This window comes from Alternaria rosae (assembly GCF_020736505.1).
Source record: "Alternaria rosae strain MPI-PUGE-AT-0040 chromosome Unknown BKA58scaffold_2, whole genome shotgun sequence".
NCBI classification, from domain to species: domain Eukaryota; kingdom Fungi; phylum Ascomycota; class Dothideomycetes; order Pleosporales; family Pleosporaceae; genus Alternaria; species Alternaria rosae.
The window spans coordinates 3,646,025-3,671,260 of NW_025763571.1; the positions used below are offsets into that span (position 1 = coordinate 3,646,025).

The 25,236-nt window shown below is 51.9% G+C and overlaps 7 protein-coding genes across 7 annotated transcripts; 2 read left to right on the top strand and 5 right to left on the bottom strand.

The window, feature by feature from the left end:
- Nucleotides 1-252: 252 nt before the first annotated feature.
- BKA58DRAFT_103472 (pyridoxal phosphate-dependent transferase) lies at nt 253-1,994 on the bottom strand. The gene is made up of 2 exons (XM_046163787.1): nt 1,730-1,994; nt 253-1,680 (listed from the first exon to the last, which is right to left on the bottom strand). Exons 1-2 carry the CDS (start codon nt 1,767-1,769, stop codon nt 392-394), a joined length of 1,329 nt encoding a protein of 442 aa, XP_046029642.1. The 5' UTR covers nt 1,770-1,994; the 3' UTR covers nt 253-391.
- A 1,286-nt stretch (nt 1,995-3,280) lies between these two features.
- BKA58DRAFT_103458 (Spherulation-specific family 4) lies at nt 3,281-4,329 on the bottom strand. The gene is made up of 2 exons (XM_046163786.1): nt 4,064-4,329; nt 3,281-4,016 (listed from the first exon to the last, which is right to left on the bottom strand). The coding sequence occupies exons 1-2, from the start codon at nt 4,126-4,128 to the stop codon at nt 3,311-3,313; spliced, it is 771 nt and encodes a 256-aa protein (XP_046029643.1). The 5' UTR covers nt 4,129-4,329; the 3' UTR covers nt 3,281-3,310.
- On the bottom strand, nt 4,330-6,460 carry BKA58DRAFT_103457 (uncharacterized protein). The gene has a single exon (XM_046163785.1). The coding sequence runs from the start codon at nt 6,094-6,096 to the stop codon at nt 4,531-4,533; it is 1,566 nt and encodes a 521-aa protein (XP_046029644.1). The 5' UTR covers nt 6,097-6,460; the 3' UTR covers nt 4,330-4,530.
- Nucleotides 6,461-7,794, top strand: BKA58DRAFT_103531 (uncharacterized protein). The gene has a single exon (XM_046163788.1). The coding sequence runs from the start codon at nt 6,826-6,828 to the stop codon at nt 7,462-7,464; it is 639 nt and encodes a 212-aa protein (XP_046029645.1). The 5' UTR covers nt 6,461-6,825; the 3' UTR covers nt 7,465-7,794.
- BKA58DRAFT_103455 (uncharacterized protein) lies at nt 7,545-9,237 on the bottom strand. Its single transcript, XM_046163784.1, has 4 exons — nt 9,044-9,237; nt 8,859-8,994; nt 8,129-8,804; nt 7,545-8,075 (listed from the first exon to the last, which is right to left on the bottom strand). Exons 1-4 carry the CDS (start codon nt 9,146-9,148, stop codon nt 7,625-7,627), a joined length of 1,368 nt encoding a protein of 455 aa, XP_046029646.1. The 5' UTR covers nt 9,149-9,237; the 3' UTR covers nt 7,545-7,624.
- Nucleotides 9,238-14,183: 4,946 nt separating this feature from the next.
- On the bottom strand, nt 14,184-16,757 carry BKA58DRAFT_436510 (Sds3-like-domain-containing protein; the record flags this gene model as incomplete). The annotated part of the gene is made up of 4 exons (XM_046173415.1): nt 14,184-14,813; nt 14,867-15,353; nt 15,408-16,485; nt 16,679-16,757. The coding sequence occupies 4 exons, from the start codon at nt 16,755-16,757 to the stop codon at nt 14,184-14,186; spliced, it is 2,274 nt and encodes a 757-aa protein (XP_046029647.1).
- Nucleotides 16,758-17,267: 510 nt separating this feature from the next.
- BKA58DRAFT_308724 (nucleolar protein 12) lies at nt 17,268-18,972 on the top strand (the record flags this gene model as incomplete). The annotated part of the gene is made up of 2 exons (XM_046167215.1): nt 17,268-17,399; nt 17,452-18,972. 2 exons carry the CDS (start codon nt 17,268-17,270, stop codon nt 18,970-18,972), a joined length of 1,653 nt encoding a protein of 550 aa, XP_046029648.1.
- Between the last annotated feature and the right edge of the window lie 6,264 nt (nt 18,973-25,236).

Below are 25,236 nucleotides of genomic sequence, written 5' to 3' on the forward strand. Positions count from 1 at the left end.
TTTTGCCCAGAAGTGACTACGCGTGCAGGTTTGTACATAATCAGGGCAGATCTGGGGAGTCGAGTGCGAATACCCAGCACCGCCGCGCCGTCCAGAGCAGTCTCATGTAGCATGCTTCAGCCTCCATCTTGGCGATTTCGTGTCTGAGGGTTCGATGACGACTTCGCCCTGACGTCGGGTAGCGATGGACAGAGTCTTTGGCCTAAAGTTGAAAGTTTAACGTAATAGTAAAGTCTTGGAAGCTCTGGTGGATTCCGATGTCCCGGCGAATTCGGAACACGACAACGCTAGGCATGCAGGTACTGACAATCAATGTGGCTGCGTGGCTGAGCGCACCGGTTTGATTCGTTTGTTCATTTTACCGACTAATGTCATGCTGTGGCTGCTGCATCTACTCCACGCCCTTTCCCTTCATCTTGAGGTCTTCAGGGTCGTGCGGGGCTTCGGCTTTCTTCCCTGCCGATTCCTTACCAGTCAACACTTCGGTGAATACCTTTCGCAGCGCTTCAATCGCTTCCTCGCCAATCTGGTAATGCACAACAAATCGACCACCACGCACCCTTACGCCGTACTTCTCCGCTAGCTCGATAAAGTTGTTGATGTCAACATGATGTGCCTCCAGATCTAGCCAAACCATGTTGGTATCTACGGGGTATTGCAGCTTGCCTCCAAGATCTGTCCAAATGCTCGCAATCTTCTTCGCGTTCTCGTGAGATTGAGTGAGCTTGCCACCGAGGAATGTCTCCTCAATGGCAACGCGCATTGGAGCTGCAACAACACCGGCTTGTCGCAACCCTCCACCAATGGACTTGCGGATCCAGCGACTGCGCTTGATGAACTCCTTCGTACCGACGAGGATGCTACCAATCGGCGCGCCGAGACCCTTGCTTATGCACAGACTTATGCTATCGAACTCGGCGCAGTAGTCTTTGAGAGTACCGGCACCTGCAGCTACAGCTTCCCACAGACGCGCACCGTCCAAGTGCATGATGATGTCGTGCTTGCGCGCCCAAGCTGATATGCGCCTAACCTCGGACAGCGGCATAATTGCACCATTGAGCGTGTTTTCGAGCGAGATGAGGCGTGTAGGGCAGGCATGGACGTCATCGGAGATGACAGCGTACTTTTGGATATCTTCGAGTGTGAGGTATGTCCCATTCTTCGCATCCAGAGGTTGGACCATGGCTTGGCTCAATGTCGCTACACCACCTGCCTCGTAGTTGATTATATGGCCACGTCGATCGACAATGACGGCGTGTGGAGGGGTGGTAAGGTGTGCTCGAAACGCCACCTGGTTGCCCATAGTGCCGGATAGCACCAGGAGTGCCTCCTCCTTCCCACTGAGATCGGCAACGAATCGCTCGAGCGACAGTGTGGTCGGGTCTTCCATGGTGACGTCGTCGAGCAGGGTGCACTCCTGGATGGCTTTCAGCATCGACATGGTCGGTGTAGTGTGCACATCGGAGCGGAAGTCGAAGGCCGCTGGATTCTTCTCGCCGCTCCAGGCATTGCCATTATGACTTGTGCCATTGGTTGCGCTTTTGCTGCTCTTAGCAGTGTACTGGGAGAGCTGCGACATGGCTGAGTATGCCCGGGAAGGGTGTAGCTGGCGCGGGGAGTGCAACGCGGGGTGGACGAGGGGTGCGGTGAAGGCTCGATCAGCCGCTTTCAGGGTCTTTGCTGGCTGGAGGTGAGGTCAATCGCACAGTCTGTGGACGGGACCACGTACTGCAGAGGCGAGTGAGCGGATATAAACGCGGTGGCGGCATTGCGGCGGCATGTTACGAGGAAGGGCGCAAGGCGTGAAGCAAGCCGAAGATAGGCGAGGCTGCTGCCAACGCGGAAAAGCCACCACTCCGATTCGCCCAACCTTACCTCTACAACCGTCACAACAGGAAGGCGACTAATCCGAGTACCGCAGTAACTCCTGCATTACAAACCATTACTTGAGGGAAACTACGACCACCCAAGCAGCGGCGTCGGTGGAAGACGGTTTGACAGTACGTGTGACTTTGCGGACGCCTTGTGAACGCATTGGGTTGGCGATGTATCTTATTCGAGAGTATACACACTTTCGTATGAACGTCGTGCTGCAGCTTGCATTCAGTTAAAAATTGATAATGCGCTGAGGGCTTCCGCTTCCTCTTCCTCCCTGGAGGCAGGCGCAGGACTGAGGGTATCAGCAAAACAATCTTACCACTAGTTGTGGCAGTAGCAACCATGAACAGAACAACAACAACCACCACCACCACCACCAAACATTCGGTATCTAGAAATCAGCCTTTAGCGTCACAACTCATCACAGCGCGTTGCAACATATCAAGCCACAAACAAAACCATGCAATGTTTTCATCCATCACTCGAGTTCCTAGAGTGATATCTGGAACATCCGCAGATCCCATATGAGCAAGGCGAAGCAGCTCGTCGTCAAATACAGTATGAATGGTGGCGGCACAATTATCCCTCTCCGCCGGACATAGCTACATCCTGTTCATCGCCAACAGAGCGAGAAGCCTTAAGCAGCTCCAATGCTGCTTCACCACAACCAAAGAAAGACCCACAAGCACATCTGCGTGGCGGAGCGCGGTCCCCCGTAAAGCCACTGTGGGCTCTCCATGATCATGGCAAAGACTTTATCGGAGGCGTGTGGAAGCTATCTCGGGGCCAGGCTGCGTTTGGAGACGGCAACACCAGCTACGGCTCTATGCGACGATATGTAAGATACTGTCCTTCCCGTACTTGAACATTCTATTACCGAGGTATTAATGAGTAGTAGCATAGCACATGAGATGGCCCATGGCATCATTATGGATCGCCTAGGACTTTCACTAGGCGACGACACAAAGCCAAATGCGACCGATTGAGGACTCGCTCTGTGGGAGCATTTCGCCGACGTGGTCGCCTTGCTCCTTAAGAAATATAAAAGCGATGGACAGGCAGCTTTCCTGACTGGAGACAACTTCTTCGACCCAAAACTCTCGCCTACATGTATAGCGCTTCGAGCCCACCTCAATTCAGGGAATGCATGGAGATACCTGCATGCCGATGGAAAGGTACGTCAAGACACCTCCGTAGGGCAAATTTCCGATTTGGCATTAGCAAAGGATTACTACGATATCTCAGTGATTGCAAGCAACGCTTTGAACCTGCTAATGTGAAGAATCTTTTGAGGGGCATCAAGGCAGAAGTATACATAGTCTTAGAAACTGCTTCTTTTTTACATTTTGATTGCGTGTATGCAGCAAAGTGAAATTCGGCACGAATTACAGCCACTCCCAGTGTCACATACGTTTGAGTCATTCTATTCCACTCAACTACTCCCATCAACCGCCTTTACTAGATCCCCAAACATCGTGCTAAAGGTGTGATAGTAGTCGTCCGCACTATCCGTCAAGAAAACCCAATCCGCCGTGTTCTCAACCTGCTGCACCATAAACTCCAGCACCTCTTCAGTCAGATTCGGCAAAGAATGCAGTATGACTGCCAGCTTCGAGCGCCGGATCTTGTGTGCTTGCAATGGCACCATGACGTCTCTATCCAGCCACTTGTCGAATGTCTCTTCGAACACGACGGTGAGATCGGTGAGGTTGAGGTAGGATTCTTGGAGCACCGTGGGCGAGGTGAGGATGGACGTGGGTATCAGGCCAGGGTTATGAGCTATGAAGCCGTCGCTGAATGCTGTGTTGTTCTTGATCGCTTGATTCGCCGTCTTTAAGTATTCGTAATCGTCTTCATCCAATGTACTCGGTGTCTCATCTAAGAAGATTCCATCAACGCGCATCTTGGTGATGTTCGTGACTTGGGGCCAGCGCGCGTAGGTGTCGATTTCTGCTAATAAGCTTTCGATAGGTTTGTCTGCGTAGTCTGTTGCAACGTATCCTAATGTGCGAATGTTTGGGTAGGCTCGTAGTTTGGGGACTTCATCTAGGTACACTTGATCGGGGAGTGATCCCATGCAAGGGCCAGAGCAGGGGTTGATGATGACGTTAAAGTCTACATTCCTATGCGCTTTTGCTCTAGGGTTTTGTCAGTACGTAACGATACTCGAGGTGGATACGCTTACGCTGTGTATAGCGGTTCCCAGGCGCCCGCGCTTGGGTACACGTAAAGCGGCAAAAGTATAGACATGTCGAAGCGGTATCTTGAGCGATGGCTATAGAGAAGCAGAAAGCTGACATTATAAGGCCTTCCGGAATTGAGACGGTCTTCTAGAAGCCAGGATGCGTTGCGTCATGACCGCATTAGCCCGGCACGTGTTGTACCTGACAGCGGGTGGTGGCACCATCCGCGTCTCCGGCCACGATCTCCAGATAATACGCCAGATTGCATATAAAGCGGTCTTCGCTCTGTGTGCCATCCAGAGTCTTGGGGTTCTGCGTTCGGTCCAATGGCAGTCGGTTACGGCAGATACGCTGGCTGAATCGGCCATCCATATTGCTGACCGGGATCGCCAAATAGCCGGACATATGAGCACGATAAGGGCGAAGAGATTCGCAACGAGCCAACCAGCTGTGAAGCGGGCTTCCTATTTCAGGATATACGGACAATATATGAAATCAAGCCTCGACGCAAGCCCGCACGAATGTTGATTTCGACAAGAACTCCCCAAGGAAGTTGCAGCTCATGAGATTTTTCTGCGGCATCAGTCTCTTCATACCTTCTCGAAATCTCAGTATCTTGGATTGCATTATGCCACTCCATCTCATGTGGGGTGAGGTCGAAGTTCAACAGCTTAGCCCAAAATCGTCCGGTTGTCAAATCATGTGCAAAGAATAACGAGAATGGATGCGCACTGCCAGGTCTGTTGCAACGAAGCCAAACCATGCCAAAAAAGCTCTGGTAGAAGATAGGGTCGTATCTACCAGGCATGCACGCTAACTTGATCGAAAGCTCTTTGCGATCTGGATTCCATAGTTCTTGAGGTTGTACGCTTAGTATGTGGTATCTCAAGTGGTCGAACTCGAAGTAGAGACAATGCATCGCACAGCTCGTGAGCTGCCTTGGGATTCGGAGCAGATGTTCGAAATATAGTGTCTGGCGCTCCAGCACTGACTCATCTGCGTCATGGAATCTGTTTGGTGCAACTCTAGCATAGAAGCTGAATTCCAGCTTTCGTACAAGTAGACCAATTGCTCTCCCATTTTGGCTTGCATCCAGTACAAGGAAGTGGATGGGATCGGCACCCGCACGTCCTGGCAAACGGCTTTCGCGAAATCGCTTTTCACTGGCGTATTCCGGAGACAATAGTGCTTCGATCTTCAAACCCAAATTTGACATAGCAAACGTGCTACGACCTCGATCAACGCTTTGCGATTGTTCGAACACGTCTGGCGACTTTGCTAGCAATCCGCAATAGCTAGAGGCCGATCCCCAAGCCGCTCTCCACGCAAAGATCGAGTCGTCGGGAGTCGTCCGGATGATTTCCTCTTGCAATCGACTGAACGCGTTTTCGCCCTCACCGTACAACATGGGGATCTGGATTCCGAACAAACCCATCAGACTATACGCGCGGTCTTCAATTCGAGTCGTCTTACGAGTAGCTGCCCATGACATCTTTTGGGCGACAGACGACCGGCTCAAATCCCCGGTCCTCAATACGTATTCTGAGACTCCGGTAGCTTTTGCTAATCCGTTATACATTCCCCAGATTTGGACAGAAGTAAAATCTTGATCGTAGAACATGAGCGTCCTTGGTGCAATAAGTTCCTGTAAGGTCCAACCCCTAGTGATCCATTTACAAGATTGTAATATCGTAGCAAAGTCAACCCGCCCGTTGTAATGCGTGATGTCAACACCCTCCAGATGTACAGCACAGAAGCTTGATTGTCGGTACCATCGGTACATAGAATTGATTGCCTCCTGCAACTCCGCACTGCTGCTCTTATCAATGCAACAAGTGTCTATCCAGAAATAATCCAACGTTTTCTTTCTTGCGATGTTGGCCGTTTCCTGGATTTTGCAGTAGCCGGTACGACTCTGGATCGCCCTGCTATCCAATAGAATGTTCAGTCCGGCAGACATCTTCATCGCGGCTATGAATAACTCATCTTCCTCCAGCTCGGTTGGCAATACTTTGTATTGTTGCAAAAAGCGCATTTCCTGGTAGCTGACCTCTTCGTCTCCTTAGACATAAGGAAGTGCAAGGTAGAAACGGTACAGCTGCGTTAACCGTCCGAGGTGCAGATGACAGTGGCTGTGTGCATCGGCTCAATCCCCCGCCCACTGCCCGCAATGCCAGCCTTCCCAGTACCATACACTGCAAAACGATTCTTACAATTCAACTTTGCCGAATACATCAAAACGGCGATGACAGACCCGATGGCGAAAGCATGGCGAAGAGGACCTCGGGGCAATACAATGAATCTCGATCACCGCGAGGGACGTGTCTTTGCCGATGGTGTGCGGGTTACAATCATGTAACCAGAGCTAGAGAAACAAAGATTCACTGCCTACTGCTAATGAAAGCATAGTGGCAGAGTATTGCAACCACTTTGATGAACAAAAGGATCAATGGATGCGACTCCTTCGTATAAGATCCTGCACCAGGGAACTAACCTCATCTGGGCCGAGCCAAAGGGATAGACGCGCAGCGATGCCACACATCGTCTTTTCCAACAAACACTGCGTACCCGTTACATAGTCGTAGGCCAACACCTCTGTGGGAACCTATCTTCTTATCGACTCAGTCTCTTCACGATCGAGATGGGCGAGTCAGAAGTCCTGGAGCTCTACCGCCTAACGGGTCCTTAGAAGGACATCTTGGACCATTGCTTCACCGACGCCCCCGCACCACATGAGATATTACAGACGCATCAAAAACGTCCGATGCCGTCCAAACTACGCAAAATACTCAATGAGATGCTCATTCCATCAGAAGAGTTGAAACAAGCGATATACCGGAGCATCAGTCGCGCGTGGGACGAGTACGCAACAGGCGGCCAGAGCCCTGGCGCATTCATGCGATCACCGACTGGAGCGCCTTACAAGATAGTCTTCATTGAAGGCAAAGGGCGCGGGGTCGATGAGACTCGCGACATCAAAGCTGGCGAGATCAGTTTGCAGGAGTCACCCTTGCTGGTCATGCCATACCGCGAGTTTATGCCTCCAATCTTGCTCCTCTTGCCCAAAGGAGCCTTGGAAGCCATCTTGCTCTTGTACAGCGCGCGACCTGATGAAACGCCATTCACGGATGATAGAGACCACACCCACCACCGGCCCTTAGATACACTCGTCGATTGCGTAAACTCTGATGTGTTCGATGACGAGGCTTCGTTTAGCAAAACTGGAATGATTCTCTTGACCGGATCGATGTTCAATCATGAAAGCCACCCGAATGTCAGGAGGCATTGGGACGAGCAGCTGGAGCAGGAAGTATTCAAGACCTTCCGAGATGTGAAGAAAGACGAGGAGTTGACGGTCCGTTACTCCGGCTCTGCAGAGGATCTGAAGAAGTACGGTATCTGATACACATAGCGACCGTTACAACACTGAGGAGACCGCATCTGATTACATGGTTGCAAAATACCAATGTCGACGTGTGCCATAAATCACGTCCTTGGTGTGTAAGAAGAGCCGCAGTGCCGAGCGTTGAGATGAGAATCAGGGCATGTTTAATAAGTGGTATCTAGAAACTCGAAATACTAGTACTGCTACTCGTATTTTTCGGCTTGTGGGGTCCAAACTGGTCCATCTCCATTTGCACAAGTGATTGCTCATCCTGATCTGCATGCCGTATTTCGAAGGTCTTGGTGTATGTGATAGCGTTTGGGTCTCGCGCGCCGTTCGAGACGGCCGATCGTCCTGGACCACTGGCCAGCGCACTACCGCCCTTCTTCATGCCATGACTTTGACTACCATATGCGTAGTAAGGTCGTTCTGTAGCCTTGGTCGTGCCGAGAATCTTAGGGAATAAGTGTACGAGTATGACGCGTAGGGCAGGGAGGCAGGCGCAGATGATGCCAACGTTGATTTCGATATTGGACCAGTTTATGACATCTGTTTGATCCCATGTTGGATTGGATGAGGCTGCGAAGTTGACGAGAGACGAGAGACGAAGGATTGAAATGATGGTCACACTGAGGTTTGAGTTAGTCATAGTCGTTCGTAAGCCGTTAGAAGTGTAACTTACAATGTGCCGACGCAGAACATAACAGCGACGCTAAGCTTCTTGCGCCAGGAGAGCTGCAAGTGGAACACCTCATACAAGGGCAAAGCGAGCATCCAGATATCCAAGACAATGCTGATGATGGCATTTGTCCAGGCTAACCCGTTGATGTCGATACATTGGCCGGATCCTTCTCCATCCCATTTGGTCCAGTAAAAAGAGATTGGCCGACATTGAAAGATAGCCACCAACGTGAAAGCAAGACCGTTAAGGCAGTTGAAGGCAATGGTTGCCCATAGTAGTCGCCTGATGCTGGGTTTCGGAAATATCCGCAGGAAGAAGAATAGAAGCGTAAGCTTCAGAAGCGCGACCTGAATGAAATAGAGGACTTCCAGAGCGTAAAGATATCTGACGAAGTTGGTGATTTGTTCGAAGCTGACGGTCCATACATCTCGTCCTAGACCGTTGGGAACAATAGCTCTATCGATGATGACCACAGATGGAACACCAGCTATTAGTGCGGCCAAGACACTGTAGTCATCGTAGCCAAGTTCACCGACAGAGAAAACAGCTTTGTATATGATCCTGGAGAGCGCACAAACGGCGGTGACGATCGAAAGAATCAAGTTGGATACACGAATTGATTCGCCAGAGTAACGGATCGGAGCGTGACAACTTGTTGCGGTAACGTTTTTGGTTGCTAAGAACCGCAGTCAGTAACAGTAAGCATGCTGACGGAGTTCGAAGCACTCACTCAAACTCTGTCTCAATGTACATGACTTCAACACGCAAGCTTCTACCGCGCCTTGCAGTTTAGCATCCGCGCATACGGAGGCCTGGTCTGTATGTTGTATTGGCGATTGTGCAACTGCAGTGGCAAGACACGTTTGCTGAGAAACAGTCAACAGGTGCTGGAAATATTGTTCCGGCTGGACATACCGCGCATTGGGGAAGTTGCTCAATCACCGCCAGTAGAGCCGATTCCTGAGCGACTACCAGCTGTACCCATGCCAGCAATGGGAAAAGTAAATGAATTGGCCTCATCCTTCTTCGTACTCGCACACGACCTTCGTGTACGATCGAACGGCCAGGAAGTGTGAGGCGGAATGAAAAAGACGGCGATGGTCCGGATCAGACCCTTACTATAAACTCCCTGGGAGGCCGGAGAATATCAAGAGCTGTCAAGAATGTCAGGCCTGGTCGGTTAGTTTCCGGGGCCTGCTCTATATGAGACCATAGAGGAAGGGAATAACTGCAGGTACAATTAACCATTGGGCATGGTGGACGGCAAGTGCAGATTGAGGTATACAGTGGGGCTGGACCGCCTCTAGTGCCGCTCTTCGAGGGTCATGCATCTTCCGTACCAGAGGTGTATGTCTCGCCGTAGAGATGATCCCTGGCATATTCACGGAAGGACTTGCACTAGATTCCATTATTATTGAACACCACCAATGGTTCGGCTGAAACCCAGGGCGAATGGAGGTGCTGCCCCAGACTAGTCGAAGTGGGCCCTTGCTGACGCTTCACAGGGCAGACGCTACCAACGACGGAGGTCATACTTTTCAGGAACAGCGGTTTGTCGACGCTAAGTGGACTTCGCCTAATATGCAGGTCGCTCATGAGGTCCAGGAAAGGAGACACGTCCTTTGTATAACACCCTGGCTACCAGCAACCTTATCTATCTGCCTGGCTAGCACAGAATGTACGAAACTAATGTGAGAATTTCCCGATCATCGCCATTCGGTTGCATATCCTTCCTGCCATAGTATGTTTGCTTCCGTATGGATCGAAGCCTCCGAGATTCCGGTAGGTTGACCAAAGATGGTGGCTCGTTCCGCAACGCCACAGACGAGCGATTTTGTGCACATGCAAACAGCTTGGCGTACGCCACTAGCGCGCCTGCATGCCGTTTGCTCCACCTCGCGTACGTCAACCGCCGCCGAGCTTCGACCGCTACCGCTGCACTCTTCGCGGCTCAGAAAAATCACATGGGGGCCCATTTGCTTTTCGAAGATCATGTTCACTGACTCTGGCAACGTTGATGATCGACTTGTGGAGACCGATGCGGTATTTGCGATACGCGAGGCAGGATACAGCCTTTCCATGTGCTTCACGACGCTCGTCCTACTACCCATCATCAGAGCGGCCTGTAAACGTGCCGCTCTTCATCACATGTCATTTGGGCGCTGGTCTGAGTGTCACTGGCGCGAGAGACTGCGAAGTGCAGGAACGGCCTGGAAACAGCCATTTCTTCGGCTAACGTTCCATACCACTGTGTCGCAGCAAGGTATGGGACGTGTTCTTTGGCATACCCAAGGTCTGTGGTAACCTTGAAGACCCGGCCGTTTTGTTGAGCATCAGCAGATTCTTGGTACGGTTGCAATCTCGCCGTTTCCGAGCTAAGAAGCGATGCTCTCAATCATAGTGAGCACCAGGAAAAATCTGAATGATCTAGGAGCTATACCTCCGAAATCTTTGAGCCACGTCCGAAGCATCGTGTCTCTTGCAGCCATTGGTTGGTGTGAGAACTTCTGAACACCGACGTTACTCCATAACATGGCCGCGGAAGAAGTTCTCGAATCCATCAATGTTCCATGACATGGTTGCAAAACATATCCCGGCTGATACCTCAGCCCTACAAGGTATACCTGATGCACCCTCGAAACAGACCCATGCGATTGCGCGAAGCTCCGTCATTATTGCGTCCGCTGTCCCCTTTCCTCACGACTGATGCTTAGGATCTTGACTTCCTGAGTCGATGTTAGTGGGGCAATGTTGCGATGGCATGACTTTTGACTCGCAGCCTCTTCCTCGATTCAAGCAAAACATGCCTGCGCATCCCTCGCGATCACGATGCTTCGCGAAGGAGGTGCGGCGCGCTTCAGACTTCGCTGGTTCGTTGTCGGTCCGACGTCGTACTCTCCAGATCACGAGCGCGGTACCCTCCGGTTTTGCTTTTCTGTTCCAGCCATCATGGCGCAAATCGTCGGGATTGCGTACAGGAGGCGCAAGCATCCCGACTGCACATCCAAAGTTTTCTGCATGTTCCAGCGCAGTGGCACCCTTACGCTTGACTAACACGTTAGCAGATGGCATTTTCCGCGCATGTGTCGTCGTCCAGCTAGGCGAGCTCGGCGATCTCTATGTAGCAAAGGCCACCAGACATCTTCGAGTGCTGCTGATTCAGGAGAAGAATCCTTACAGATCCTACCCTATGACACTTAGGCAACCTGCTATCGAGAAGCGCATGCAAGCTGAGTCCCCACACCACTCAGCCGTAAATCAGCTCTAGCTGTCATTTTCGGGCCGCACCTCTGCAACGAGCCAACGTTTCGGTAACCAAACTTTGTATCTCCAGAGCCACGCGTGACGACATGCGGTCAACGCAGGCATCGGCAATTGCCTTTACTCAAACATAGGTAACTCACTCGCGTGGTCTTCGTTTACCACCCTCGGATCTACGCGGGTCGATCTCTCGGTTGTCTGTACCAAACGGTCAGTCACCGGCATCACGCATCGGCATCTGCCAGGGGCTGACGATCACAACGTGGGCTTGACGAAAGCGACCACTACCCTCGGGTGACTAGCCAAAGCCGTTTCTATATGCAAGTTCAATATCGACCACGTTGCAAGGAGCTGCCATTGGTACTTCCTAATTGAGAGTCATCCAATTGATTTTCCAGCTCCTTTGGTCTTGCAGCCCTCATAGGCCACCCTTTTTCGAGACTCCATGTCTATATGTGACCGCATCTAGCAATCAAAACTTCAACGTTGAGCTGCCTCTACACCATATGTGTACTGACTCCTACCACCGGCAAAAAGAGACTCACGATCAATACCAACCCAAGACGAACCCAAGACTACCAACCTCTTCAGTAATGCTACCCGTGTCGCCTCGACTCTGGGGTTCCACTTGTCCTAGTGGTGACTATCTTCTCGTGTTTGGCGAGCAAATTCGCAAGCAGCCGTTCTTCATGATCGACAAAGCTCGAGCTTTACCGGTAGTTTCGAGTGTATACCGAAGTCATGTGCCGAAAACCCATACTCTCAAGTGGCTGATGCATTCCACGATGACGTAGAAACCGGCCTCCTACTTTCCTCTTCCCCTCTTTTCCTCGTTTCCCCCCATCAAACTTTCTCTGGGTTCAGAAGTAAGTATCACCATGCCGATATTATCGTGAACTAGTATTGTCTCTCTTCAGTATAGAGGGCAGATCTCAGAAGGGAATGTAAGTAATTGATGGGACAGAGACCCTACAACACTTCACTACGAGCCGCATCTCCGGTCACACATCCATCATTGCACATCCGAAAAGCTAATTTGACAAAACCGCTATGAACCGACACATGCAAGTTGTCGCTGGAGCTTTCCAGGCTGTCACATGGAATCTCCAGTTTGACGCATGTGCCTCGTGGCCATATCGCAACGTGATCACGACGATCAAGCGCCTTGACTCACTCTAGTTTCGTCTTCGCCTCGCGGTAAACTTTCCAGTATGAATTTGATCCGCTACTGCACCGCATTTCAAAGCACAGTAGATCCATCCTAGCAAATGACGTTTGGTCTTTGTCAGTTCAAAATAAGTATATTGATCTGCCAAATCCTGGCGACTAAGCCGGCGGGCATGCTTCACCACGATTTAGCTGGCGGCTATCCCTTAGCCCACACTTCGCAGAACACCCTGTAATACATCATGTCGCTCTACTTCTCGTTGCACAAGCCAACATCCAATTCTCATTACAAAAAGGCCAGGTCTCATTCGCATGGGCGACCATGTCTCAAAGACTATCAGAGTGACGTTGGAACGTTCTCAGAACCAGACGTATGTCTTGTAAGAGCAAAACGCACGCCAAATTTCATCATGTCTCGTTTTCTCTTTCTCACAAACAAGCAGTGCAGTGATTGCCACCATGGACGTGTGAAAGACGCATGGCCAGTCTCGAACATATCGCAACATCGGAAATATGTATATGTCTGGTATTTCCAAAGAAAATCTCCATCGTCGATGATCAAGATTCTACGGGTCTGGGGGTCTAGAAAGCTGTGTTTTCCGTGTCTATAACCCAATACTTCTCTTCGCACACTCTCTTCAGTACTTGTTTCACCAAAATCTAAGTTCAGATGATGCATGGCCTTTGTCTCTCGGCCGCCAAAAGATCAGAACTCCACTTACAGGAGGTCTCCTGCTCCTTGGCAATTTCTCGCGTCGCAAGGACCAATTGATCCGATCTCTGCATCGACTTTACACCTTTGGAATACCGGTACGTTGGGCAAAACACCATCTATTCCGTTGGATGAGGGGTACCCTTAGTATAAGCACATGTTAGAAGTGATTGAGAGTTATTGAAATACGTACAAGGCTGTCTGATGCTCATTTCCAGAGTCGGATAAGGTGACGTGAGGTGTGTGAGAAGCAAAGAGCAAAAGCGGACAAAGAGATCATGCATGGTTTATCAAGAAAACTTGGAACAAACACGATGGTTTTGCTCTATGTGGAAGGGGTCAAAATACATGGCCTATGGACCCGAGTAATTTCTAAGCCAGTGTCTCAAGTTAGAAAAAAAAAGAGGAACAGACGAACAATGTTGTCTCTGTCTTGAGAAGTGACCATTTCAAAGTTATGTGAGGTTCCCCAAGTCCGATCTTGAATACAACAGCAATGATCACGAACGCAAAGACGAACAAATTTGATGCATAGAATATCATTGATTACGCTCAAGGCGACTCTCAAAAGGTATCATCTCCGTCATTCCCTAAACCATACATGCTCATCGCACAGCCCGCTCACCAAGAGTCTAAAGTATGGGCACGAACATAACGAAACAAAAGGGACATAGACATAGCCTCCATGGGAGGTAATACATGGAAGCGGAGATAGGACTGGACTGCCTGCCCGCGGGTAACGCCAAGGGATTATACCTCCCATCATGTCATGCTCATGTTACCTTGCCAGCCCGCTGTGGATGCAAAACCCAAGTCTAACGCAAGGAAAACGCCGCCCAATGAAACTTTGCTGGTATGACGCAAAAGATAGTAAAAACAGATATGAGAACAATGGTTCAGTGTGGCCTATTCGAGTCACCGTCCGAATAAGCCGCTGCCAACGCTGATCGTACCGAGACCACTGCGTTGTGTGAGGGGTGCACGCGCCGCATCTGGTCGGGCCGCGCCTGGTGGTCCTGGAGCGGTATTTGGCTCTGCGTTCATGGGTCGCATACTGCCAACCCAGCGTGGCCCAACTTGCTCGTGGGGTATCTCCATATGCTGTGCCGCGGGACTTGACATTATCCCGTAGGTTTCTCTGCTTAGAACGCCCATGTTAGTGCGAGGGTCAGAGCCAGGTGTCTCAGCGTATGTGATATGATCGACCGGCGCGCGTTTCATGTGTAGAACCGGTGATTCTGCTTCGCCTAGCAGACCGTTGGCGTTGTGAGCATTCGACGACGGAGGGTTGGAGTTCGCTTCGATTGTGGAGGCAGATCCGTTGGGAGCTGAGAGATCGACCATTCGACGCTGACCAGCTGGTGTCTGGTAGCTAGGTACGCGTGACGGCCCTGGAGGGTACCGGCTCTCCTGGTGTGAAGGATGTCGCGGGTTGGCCCATGGCGTACTTTCGAGGAACTGTTCTTCTGCGGCTGCCTCGTCCGCTGTTGTCGTTCTGTTGTAGGTGCGGAACGAAGGGGGCGGCACTGGAGCACGCGTTGCAATCTACCGCGCCGAATCAGCTGCTAGTTCTCTAGCAGTTGCGTTCAGCCACTTACCTTCATTGCTCGAAGATCCTCGTCAACCTCTGTTGGTCGCGCAGCGCTGATGTCTGGGGCGGCTGGGAACCCGACGTACTTGGCGACACCTGAGAGAATGGAGACCTCGAGGTTGTATGCTGTTTGGTGTCTGATCTGGTCGGACCGCTTCTCAGGTAATCGCACCATGTATTCAGTCTCGTCGCAACCAAGCTGGCGTCGTCCGCGTTGTAGTTCGAATACTCGCTGGTTGCACTCTTCGAGAATGTCCTCGCGGATGTGACGTACAGTCTGGAAGTATTGGCTGTGCATTTGATGCCGCTCTGCTGCTGTGATTATCTCGAGATTTTTTTGCTTATATTCCAAAAGTCTTGTCTCGTATGCGATCTTGTCGGCGCGTCGATCGTCTACACACTTGATCATGGCGACGTACTCGGGGTGGACGCAATTGGGCTGCTTGAGCATTTCGAGCTCCCGTTCGAGTTGCGCTATCTGCTCGTCGCATAATCTGGCAGTAGTCAGCAGCTTGTCCTTCTGGTCGCACCTTGAGTGGGTTACTTACTTCTCTCGGAAAAGCTTAAACTTCTTTTCGATCTTTGCAAGCTCATCGATGGCCTGTTTCTTCTTAGTGACCTCCTCATCGAGCACTGCGCTGTCTTCGTCGTCGTGCTCGCCCTCGGCTTCAGCCTCATGGGCTTCAGCTGCTGTGAAAGTCTCAGCATAGGCATAGCTGGGGTCCTCAGTCTTCCGTTTCCCTCTTCTGCCACCTTTCCTTGGTTTTGTGTGCTTCGCGACAGTGGCCATCTCACTGACAGTCTGCGCCGCAATGTTGGCCTGTCGCTCCTCGAGCTCCAGCTCTTCGCGAGCCAGTGCCGACAGGTGCTCTTCGGCGTTCTCGAGCTCTTCGTCCGCGTCCATCTGCCCCTGCCTGTCTGCTGCGGCATCCGCCAGGCCATCGAGCGCCGAACCTTTCGCATTTACGCTTCGCTTCCGTAACGGTTCCTCTTCGCGCTCGTCCACTGGGCTTCCCTCGGCACTGCTGCGCTTTCTCTTCATGCCCACGTGTTCGAGATTCGCCGCTTCTGACGCTGCGATCAGCGAAAGAGAATGCAAAGGGTTTTCGGTTGTAGGTGCTTCGCTCATCGTCACATCGTCTGTAGCAGCAGATGGCGTGGGTGGGGCGGAATCGTCGTGCTCGATGGTTTTGGAGTGCGCGAGCTTGCTTGGAGTTCTTGTGTGGATGGGTTCAGAGAGTAATGACGTCTCCGTCGCCGTGCGCGCGAACTTTCGGGGCGTGTTGTCCAGTCGCTCGGTCTCGGCCTCTGAATCATCCTCATCCATATCGGCTACTGCGATTGGCCGTGGTGTTGATTCTGACTGGTCGTCCGATGCGTCTCCGAGCTCGCTCAAGCTGCTAGAGCCGTTGTCGGCGACATCGTCGAAGCCATTTGGAGCTTGCTCTGCGGGCAGAGACTCGGTGAGCACTGTAGTCGGGGCTGCCATGGTGGACAGCATTGCAGCAGCGATGGCAGTGGGGTCTTGGTCAGCTGGTGTGGGTACCTGCGTTGGCGCAGAGTGGTCGGAGGGAGAGGTTGTGGAGGTGGGGTCAGAGAGTTCTGTTGTGAGGGTCGAAGTGGCACCTGGGAGGGTCTGTTAGATATGGTGCAGGTTCGGACGACGTGGGTAATAGACGCGGTGAGAGAGGCAAGTTCGCGACGCCGTCGTCGCCTCGGTTGTTGACGCAAAGATCGACAGTCTCTCCAAGGCGCAGTGCCGCGCTTGGGGAAACCGAAAAAGCGCATCGGAGTCGGGATAGAGAAGGTGACAACGTACTTTGAGTGTGCGCGACGTCCTCGCTGGGGCCGAGAGCTGTTCTCGAGGTGCTCCGTCTGGTCTGTTCGGGCGCGCTCATAGTGCGCCCACGCCGAAGACAGCCTCACCTCGTGACCAATGTCGTAAAAATATGCCGTAGAAGGTGTTATGGGCCTTCGCGATGCGATATGGGCGTTCTTTGGGGTGGAGGCTGCAGGGCCCGGCGAGCGGTCAAAAACAGTGCTGCGGGTGTGAGGGACGCGGGCGTCGAGGGAGCGTGTGGGGACGTCTCAGGCAGGAGCGACCGGGTGGCAGGTCTGTGATGTTTGTATGAGTGTAAGAGCAAACACAGGACAGCGACAGGCATGGGTGTGGGCGTGGTGAATGCAGAGGGCAGCTCGGTCGGGATGGTGTAAACTGCGCTCTGAAGCGGGTCGACAGCCGGGAGAGGCCCTGAGGCGTGCAAATGACCGCACTGCCCTATGCCGGGCGGTGACTTTCTGCCGCCTGCATGAGCCAGCTGAGCCTAGCGCGCGTCCGTCGTGAAGGGTCTCCACCAAAACTTTTTGACGAGCTTGCTGTCGCCAACATCAACATCTCGATTGTCGCAATGGCCAAATCAAAGGACAAACGCTCGGCTAAGACCGAAACGCCCAAGAAGAGTCAAAAGTCCGACAAGTCACTCATCAAAGTCGACAAGAAGGCGTTTGACCCGGCGCTAGCATCGCTGTTTGCTACCAGTGTACGTTGATTGCATGTGTCTGTACAAAAGAGTAATTGCTAATGATGTCCAGGCCGGACCTGTTCAAGCGCCGCCAAAGTCACGGTACCAAGCGCGCGAACAAGCGAAAGCGACCAAAGAATCGAGCGAAGATGAAGGCGATGCGAACGATGCGGAACTGAGCTCGGCATCCGAAAGCTTGCCGTCCGACGATGAGGATGAAGACGAAGACGAAGATGAGGACATGTCCGATGCTAGCGACGACTCTGAGTCTCAGGACGAGGCCGCGCTAGCAAAACTGGGTGAAGCCGTACTGCACGGCGCAAAGGAAAAGCCAAAGAAGCGCAAGCGAGGCGACAAGGAGGAGATCGAGGATGCATATATGCGCAAAGTAGCGCGAGAGGAAGAGAAGGAGGAGGAGCAGAGACAGAAGAAGCGCAAGACCGAGGAAGAGGAGGACGAGGACTCTTCAGACGAAGACGACGAGGACGAGTCTTCGGGTGAAGAAGATGAGGGCAAAGAGACCAAGGGCGCGGACAAGGCCGAAGACATCACAATTCCCAAGCATGAGTCGCTTATGGAGAAGACCGACGAGGGCGTAGCCGAGGTGGAGAAGGCATCGCGCACTGTCTTCCTAAGCAACGTCTCGGTTGAGTGCATAAGCTCAAAGCCCGCAGAAAAGGCTCTCAAGAAGCATCTGGAGTCCTTCATACCCGACCTTGCCGATAACAAGCCCCCGCACAAGATCGAGTCGATACGTTTCCGATCAACGGCTCTCGATCCCTCGCTACCCAAACGCGCTGCCTTTGCAACCAAGGACATCATAGACGCGACTACCAAGAGCACGAACGCATATGCTGTTTACACGACCAAGGTAGCCGCAAGAGAAGCTGTCAAGAAACTAAACGGCTCTATGCTGCTCAACCGCCACCTTCACGTCGATTCACTAGCCCATCCCATGAAGGTTGATCACCGCCGCTGTGTCTTCGTCGGCAACCTTCCATTCGTAGACGACGAGTCCCAAACACCCGTCGCAGAAGGCGAGAAGCCCAAGAAGAAGAAGCCCGCCTCCGACATCGAAGAAGGTCTCTGGGTAAACTTTGCCAAATGCGGGAAAATTGAGAGCGTGCGCGTAGTCCGCGATGCCAAGACAAGAGTCGGAAAGGGTTTCGCTTACGTCCAGTTCGTCGATGAGAACGGCGTTGAAGCCGCGCTGCAACTTAACGAAAAGATGTTCCCACCTATGCTCCCTCGTAAGTTACGTGTTACACGTTGCAAAGCCGAGAAGAAGAACAAGGACAAGCCGAGAGGTCCACCACCATCCAAGGCACCTAAGCCGGGCGGCAAGCCTGGTGCTGGTTACAAGCAGAAGTTGACTGAGGAGCAAAAGTCGATGCAGGGACGTGCTAGATCGATGCTGGGCAAGGTCGCCAAGGCACAAACAAAAGAGGGCTTCGTGTTTGAAGGCCACAGGGCGAGTGAGAGGCAGGGCAAGAGTGGGCTCAAGTTCAAGGGCAGCGGCGGTCAGAAGAAGGGTGCCAATGGACGAAAGAGCAGAAGTGCGGGCTGGAAAAAGAACGGTGGGAAAAAATAGGCTGGTCTGTGTTGAGCATACATTCTACTATTCACAAGGTTCACCCTGCGAGTATCGGAGCTGTCTGGTCCAGACAGCTATCGTCGCGTTCATTCGATACATTACATGCGCATCTTCACAATAGAGCTTGCACCCCTAAACTGTGGATGTGATACTGGATCCTGAGGATATTTGCGACTGGCTGTCTCCGTCCAGTACATCAGCTTCACGTATCCTTTCAGATGCTCCGAGGGTATCGGATCTAGATGTTGGTGCGGCCAACTACAGCAGTAGCTGTTCCACTCAGCAGCACACCGTAGAGTATGGGTGATTCTTGCAATGTGCACGTAGTCAGAAACAAGAGAACTATCGAATCCACTCTTTGAAATTAAGAGAACTACCACTCGGCACCTGAACATACAAAGGGAGAGAGGATTGTACAGGAACAGGGATTGACTGTCTGATAGCTAGAAGTACTCTCTGAATATGATGCTCGTTGAGTGTTATCTCCTCCTGGTCTGCTCTGGTGCTGCTGAGTATGTCTTCTATTGACCCGATATAATTCCAAGCGTAACTTCAAGTTAACCCCTTCCGAAACTGAAACTGTTAAAGAGATCGCGGCGGTCTAGGTTCATGCCATCCATCAAGTCGGCTAAGATATGAGCGATGGCGATCTGGTTGTTTATTATCATTTCGTTTTGTGTTTTGACTCGATTCATGCCAAGCTCCAGGTCTTGCATGCTGTTAAACGTTTCTTCAATATGCTTGCCGTGGTGACCCGCTTGTGACACTGCCACTTTCCCTTTGTTTCGTGACTATCCAAAGGTGAAGGCACCGCTGGCTATGGAGGCATCGCTGGCCATGGGAACACCGCAGCCGACGAAGGGGTTCATAGTACTGCCAGTGCTAGATGAGGGCGCGCGAGGCGTGAGCTGGCTGGAAATAGGCGTGCGATATCTTATTCGGGGCTGAACTGTAGATGTTAGTGGATGTCTGTTGGGAGGCAATGTAACCAGTACCTTGACCGTGAGCCTTGGAAAGGTGGGATTGCCGTTCGAAGAGGTGGATAGCCTGGAAGTTATGGGTTTGCTGATGAAAGAGATGGGTCGGTAGATGGAAGTATCGGCGGTACCGAAAGGTAGACAGAGTTGCAGGTGGGAGTGATCGTCACTGCGCCAATATTTATGAGCTTGAAGTGTTGATGGCGTGGAAGAAGGCGTGATGTTGCATCTGACCCATGGATTCTCTATTCATTCGCGATTGAGGCCGGAGAAGACTCAGTATTGAGACGCCTACTGGACAGCAAGTCCCCCAAACCTCCGATCTGCATTGCGTAACCTGTTCAGATCTTGCTAACCTCTTGTCCACAGCGCCCACAGCGCCGCCAACGCGATCACCAGCAGTGAAGTCAAGCCTGCCTGCGCTCTCATCTAACAGGTTTACCCTCACCGGAAATATACCTGGTAAGATGCTACGTGCCTACGGATTCGAGCTACCCAGGTAGACTTCACCTGGACACCGCTAACATCCCGCCTACAGATCCGCGGGCGTTGAGCGATTTCGTTGAGCCTCATCCCAGCGACAAAACCGGAGACAGAGGCGAAGACGACCGCGTCGAAGAGCCACAGGACGATGTCGCGATGGACGACAACACCGACACACCATTCACATCTGCCTTCGCCAACCACGTCTTCCAATCCCTTCGTGTCGATCGCGCTGCCTAGGAATCAGCGCTCGAGAACACGGGAACACTACAAAGACTCTCTATGAAGAACTACGACTAGTACCGCTGTCAAAACAAGGTCTATACGAGCACACCAACAGTCTACCACTGGCCGCCAACCCTCGCATCTTTAAACGAATGCATTGCCATGTATTCTCGTTTCTCCAACCATCTCACATTGAAGTCCACAAACAGATAAGTCTTACTGTACGAATTACATGTGATACATATACTAACGTCCACATCTGTAGGCACTCAGTCTCGTCCTGCGATCAGGAATCTACCAAGAAGCTGTACATCGCGATCTCTTTACTCGCGTAGACATCAATGCATCATACGACGGAGACGGCATCTCCACAAAGCAATGCACACTCTTCCCTCGTCAAAGACTACGCGTCAAGTTCCCGAAGAATTGTTGTGCTCGGTGCAATACCTCGCACGACGCGATTCTACGAACGATATCCGCGCGGTTCATGCTCAAAGTTGCTGTCGGCCAAGTCTCGTTCACGGAATGGATAAACTACCTTACAACATTGGATGTTAAATCTGTGCACATAGTATCCAGCGCCGAAGTCCCCAAACACGACGCAAGCATGATTGAGCTAAGTCACCTCTGTGGCCGTGAGTGGTGCTACGAACCAAGCCACCTCATCTTGGAGTGCAATCTCGCCAATAAGACCCGCGACGAGTGCCGAGAGCAACAGAGATGCTCCGCTGCATGCCATGAGCGATCGCCCTACCGATGTATCCCCAAGGATGATAAAAACTGAGATGGGGGCATTTGCAAAGGAGAGAGAAGAGAAATTCTCCAGCCAACTCATTGCGGCTTCTGCAGAAAGAACCTACGTCAACCAAATGCAAGTCCTAACATGGAGACTTCCTGGGGTCATTAATGTGCAGATGGCCATTACACATCCAAAGGAGTAATTCTCTACCAGCATATCCTCTCAGGAGAGTGTCATCTTCTCTACCTCACTCACACGCACACCGCCGATTCCGTACGCCAACTCAACAACACGCCCACGAGAGCCTCCGCCACTGAGCGCGCCCTCATCTCAAGTCCTATGACTGCCAGCCTGCGCCCGACATAATACTTTACAAGGCTACATATGAGACGCTTACATACGTTGAGAAAGACTTCATCAGACGCTGGGATCTATCCCAGATCGACTACGAGCAGTTTGTCAAGCTCATAGAAGAGAAGATACCAAGGCCAGGAAGCTCGAAAACTTGGACCAAAAGGCAAAGGAAGCGACGTGGGAGGTCACCGTGATACTCAGAGAGCTAGTCAACGAGACCCAAGAAGATCTGCATCTTATCTTCCTGCAGCCGATTGAGCCGCCACATTATCGCACATGATCAATGTCACTGCCAAAGACATCCAGAGCCGTGAAGAGAGGCGTGTTTACGACGAGCGCACACCAAAACGCCGCAGGATCATCAGCGATAAGCCCAATGGCAGGACGCCAAAAAGGGCAGGGGAGATCGAAATCACAAGCGCTCCGTTCGCCGTTACGTCCGTGACAGACGACAAAGGCATCGAAGAGATGAACCTCGACATGGAGCAAGTTTGGGGGAAAATGTTGGTCCAATGTTCACCGCGCAAATTTCTGAGTCCGCGTATGCGATCTGCTCTACGTTCGTAGAAGTCTTTTGAATTAAGATGTGTAGCGCATGTTCAGTTCGCAAACGGGAGAGAGACTTCAGACGAAACACAACCTTGTCAAGAATTACCGACGGACCGCAGATACATAATGCATGACATCAGAATTGTGATAACTGGCCACATATCTGCCAGGTTGGTCACCTCGACACGGCTTGTGTAGTAATAGTCGAATATTGTGCTTTTTGTAACCCTTGAAAAATTTGGCAATCAAAGATGTCCGTGAAACCTTGATAAATTTATCGCACACCGGCAGCCGTAAAATGCCGTGTTCAGTGGCGGTTCACGTGCAGGAGCAACTAGATTACAGGCCAGTGAGCCCCCACCTGCTGGTAACGACCATGACTGGTGTTGCCACGATGCGGGAACGCGGGCGCAATGTCGAACGTCTGGGGGATCTGCGATGGGGCGGATTCGAATCGCACATCAACGACGACTGCAAGAGCCGCACTGTGTTGCAAGATTAAGATGAAACGAGTATAGTGACGCACGCGACAGGCACTCCACCGATGTTCCCTTGCCAACTAGCACTGGTTTCATCCGGATTGTGCTGACGATAAATGCCTGATCCGAAGAGGAACGCGAAACGGACGGCTACAGGTGTCCGGATAGGGCCATGTGGAGCAGTCGAATTGAACTCTAGCAAGAACCCAAGATAACACCACTGATTAGTTTGCTATCGAGGCAGGCTTTCGGTATTCGAATGCTGTAAAGAGTGGGATGAAGCGTGGTGCGGTGACGACGAGTCTTGCAAATGCCGACTTGCCGTAAAAGCCCTCGTGTGTTGCACATCAAGCTTGTGTTAGACGAAGGATGAACGCGTGGAGGGGATCATGCACGTCAGCGGAAGATGTAACCTGATTAGATTAACGTGATGAGCAATCGAAACTGATACGCTGCGATTTAGGGCTGGCAGATATGTAGCCGAGCTACATCGGTACGGTTCTGGTACTGGGGATCACATCTCGCGTAAATGCAACGGCACAAGTGAGGCTTTTGATTGAGTGTCGTGGAACCTGGACAAATGTAATCATAGCATCGCGGTCAGAGTCCAGAACAAATGCAACAACGGTTGACACTACCCAAACTCCCCACAACATGCCAGCAGAGGTAGGGTTGGGTGACATTAGAGTTGACGGGTTTGCCGAAGCAACGCGAAGCAAATGTCCGGGCAAGGAGTTATTGCCCCTTATATTCCATATAGTGGTTGCCTTCCAGATGACATCCGTCTTCAGCCGCGGACGGAAGCACATGTTAGGGATGGGCCGAAGTATCAGCAAAGTGGTGTGACTTGGCGGCGCGGCCGAGCCACTGTCGCGGGCCCGAGGCGTGGAATTGAGGATGACGCAGCGATGTGCGACACGGGAGAAATCGGTGGCTGGTTTTCAGGCCTTGAGACCAGGGACGTATGCGTCTCGGCTGGAAGAGCCCAGTTTCCAAGTCCAACATGCGCCTTTCCTTTGTTTTGTATGTGACGATCGCAAGCTCGGACGTCTGACTTTGGCCCACCTGCATCTGCATACTGTTGTGCTTATGCTACAGCTGATGTGACGGCAGTGCACCTATGCAGATTTGGAAGAGGTAATACTGTTCATTCTGAAGCTTGCCCCGTGGTACTCCATGGCATCAAGCTATCCAAATCATGTTGGACGGTTTCTTGAGACGCACGCGAGACAGGACTTGGGCCAATAGACGTGGGAGGCGGCTTTTAGTCGAGCGGGAGCGCGTTCAGAGGCTTAGTGAAGCATAGCGGAATGGCTGTGTTTGGGCTCCCACAAGGGAGGGTAGCTGTTCGAACAATTAACTCCCTGTCCGAAGCGGGAGCGCCCTACTGGGTATCACTGTGACGAGTGAAAAAGCTGGTCTTTCACATCTCGTGGTCTCATGAAATCATGAATGTTGACGAGTAGTCTCTCTGAACAAGGTTGGCGAGAGCGCGTCCAGAGTTTGGCGCCCGACGGGTCCTCCGCACTGGGGTGCAATTTTAATGTCTCGCCAATCACCCGCAATGTGCCAGCATCGCTGACGCCCCCATTCGGCTATACAAGGTGATTTTCAGATGGTGTGGGCTCTGATTTGTCTAGACATGGAAATGCAGTATCGCTGTTCGAGGGGCGGTAAACGTGAGGAGAGAAGGGCGGTCCCGTGCGAACCTTGGAAGGCTGGGAAAGGGGACGTGCGTTCTCCACGAGCGTCACTGTCCGGCTTCCAAGGTTAGCCTCGGGCTCTTGCGTCGCGACCCCGCTCGAATAGTATGCATTCTGAGCCACGATCCAGCATCAGGTACAAACTCAAGAAGGAAACAGAAGTAAACAGACATGCGCACTCACCTCTGCCGTTGCGTCTGAGAGCGGCATACAGTCTTGTTGTGCCGTAGCAGAAGATCCAGATGCAGTATGTGGCTGCCTTGACTTGGACCTCACAAAGCTAACCTCTTTCAGTTGGCGCGAATTCTCAGACTCGGACTAATAGCCAGCCGCGCCGCCTCCTCAGATTCTTGATTGGACCATTCCTCTCTCCATCTTTTCACATCCAAACAGAAGGCACGAAGTTCGCGCTTTCCCAGCAGAAGAACGCACCCTAGCTCCTTCGCAACTTGATTTGCGTCCAAAAGGGCCCTGCCTGCTTTCGCGTCTCAGCATTCGTCAGGCAAGAGTTAAGACCTGTCGGTGGCCTTCAGCAAATCATCTCCTCAGCCATAGAGCGCGGCAGATCACGGGATCCATTCTTCCTGCAAGACGCAAGCACCTCTGTAAGTCATTCCCGTCGCTCTATGCATCACTGGTTATCACCATGTCCATCAATCAAGCGCTTTCAAGCGACGGCGCATCCATTCGGACACTCCCGTCACTGTCGCAAGACTGTATTACCTCTCTTCGCTATGCTTCTCATTTTCCTT

Excerpts from the sequence above, each read along its gene's own strand:
- BKA58DRAFT_103531 (XM_046163788.1), top strand. The coding sequence starts at position 6,826 with ATGCCGTCCAAACTACGCAAAATACTCAATGAGATGCTCATTCCATCA.
- BKA58DRAFT_103457 (XM_046163785.1), bottom strand. The coding sequence starts at position 6,096 with ATGCGCTTTTTGCAACAATACAAAGTATTGCCAACCGAGCTGGAGGAA.
- BKA58DRAFT_103472 (XM_046163787.1), bottom strand. The coding sequence starts at position 1,769 with ATGCCGCCACCGCGTTTATATCCGCTCACTCGCCTCTGCA. Across the intron at positions 1,681-1,729 it reads TCCGCTCACTCGCCTCTGCA|CAAAGACCCTGAAAGCGGCT; the intron begins GTACGTGGTCCC and ends ACCTCCAGCCAG.
- BKA58DRAFT_103455 (XM_046163784.1), bottom strand. The coding sequence starts at position 9,148 with ATGAGGCCAATTCATTTACTTTTCCCATTGCTGGCATGGGTACAGCTG. Across the intron at positions 8,995-9,043 it reads AGCAACTTCCCCAATGCGCG|CAAACGTGTCTTGCCACTGC; the intron begins GTATGTCCAGCC and ends ACTGTTTCTCAG. Across the intron at positions 8,805-8,858 it reads TACATTGAGACAGAGTTTGA|CAACCAAAAACGTTACCGCA; the intron begins GTGAGTGCTTCG and ends TGCGGTTCTTAG.
- BKA58DRAFT_103458 (XM_046163786.1), bottom strand. The coding sequence starts at position 4,128 with ATGTCTATACTTTTGCCGCTTTACGTGTACCCAAGCGCGGGCGCCTGG. Across the intron at positions 4,017-4,063 it reads TGGGAACCGCTATACACAGC|AGCAAAAGCGCATAGGAATG; the intron begins GTAAGCGTATCC and ends ACAAAACCCTAG.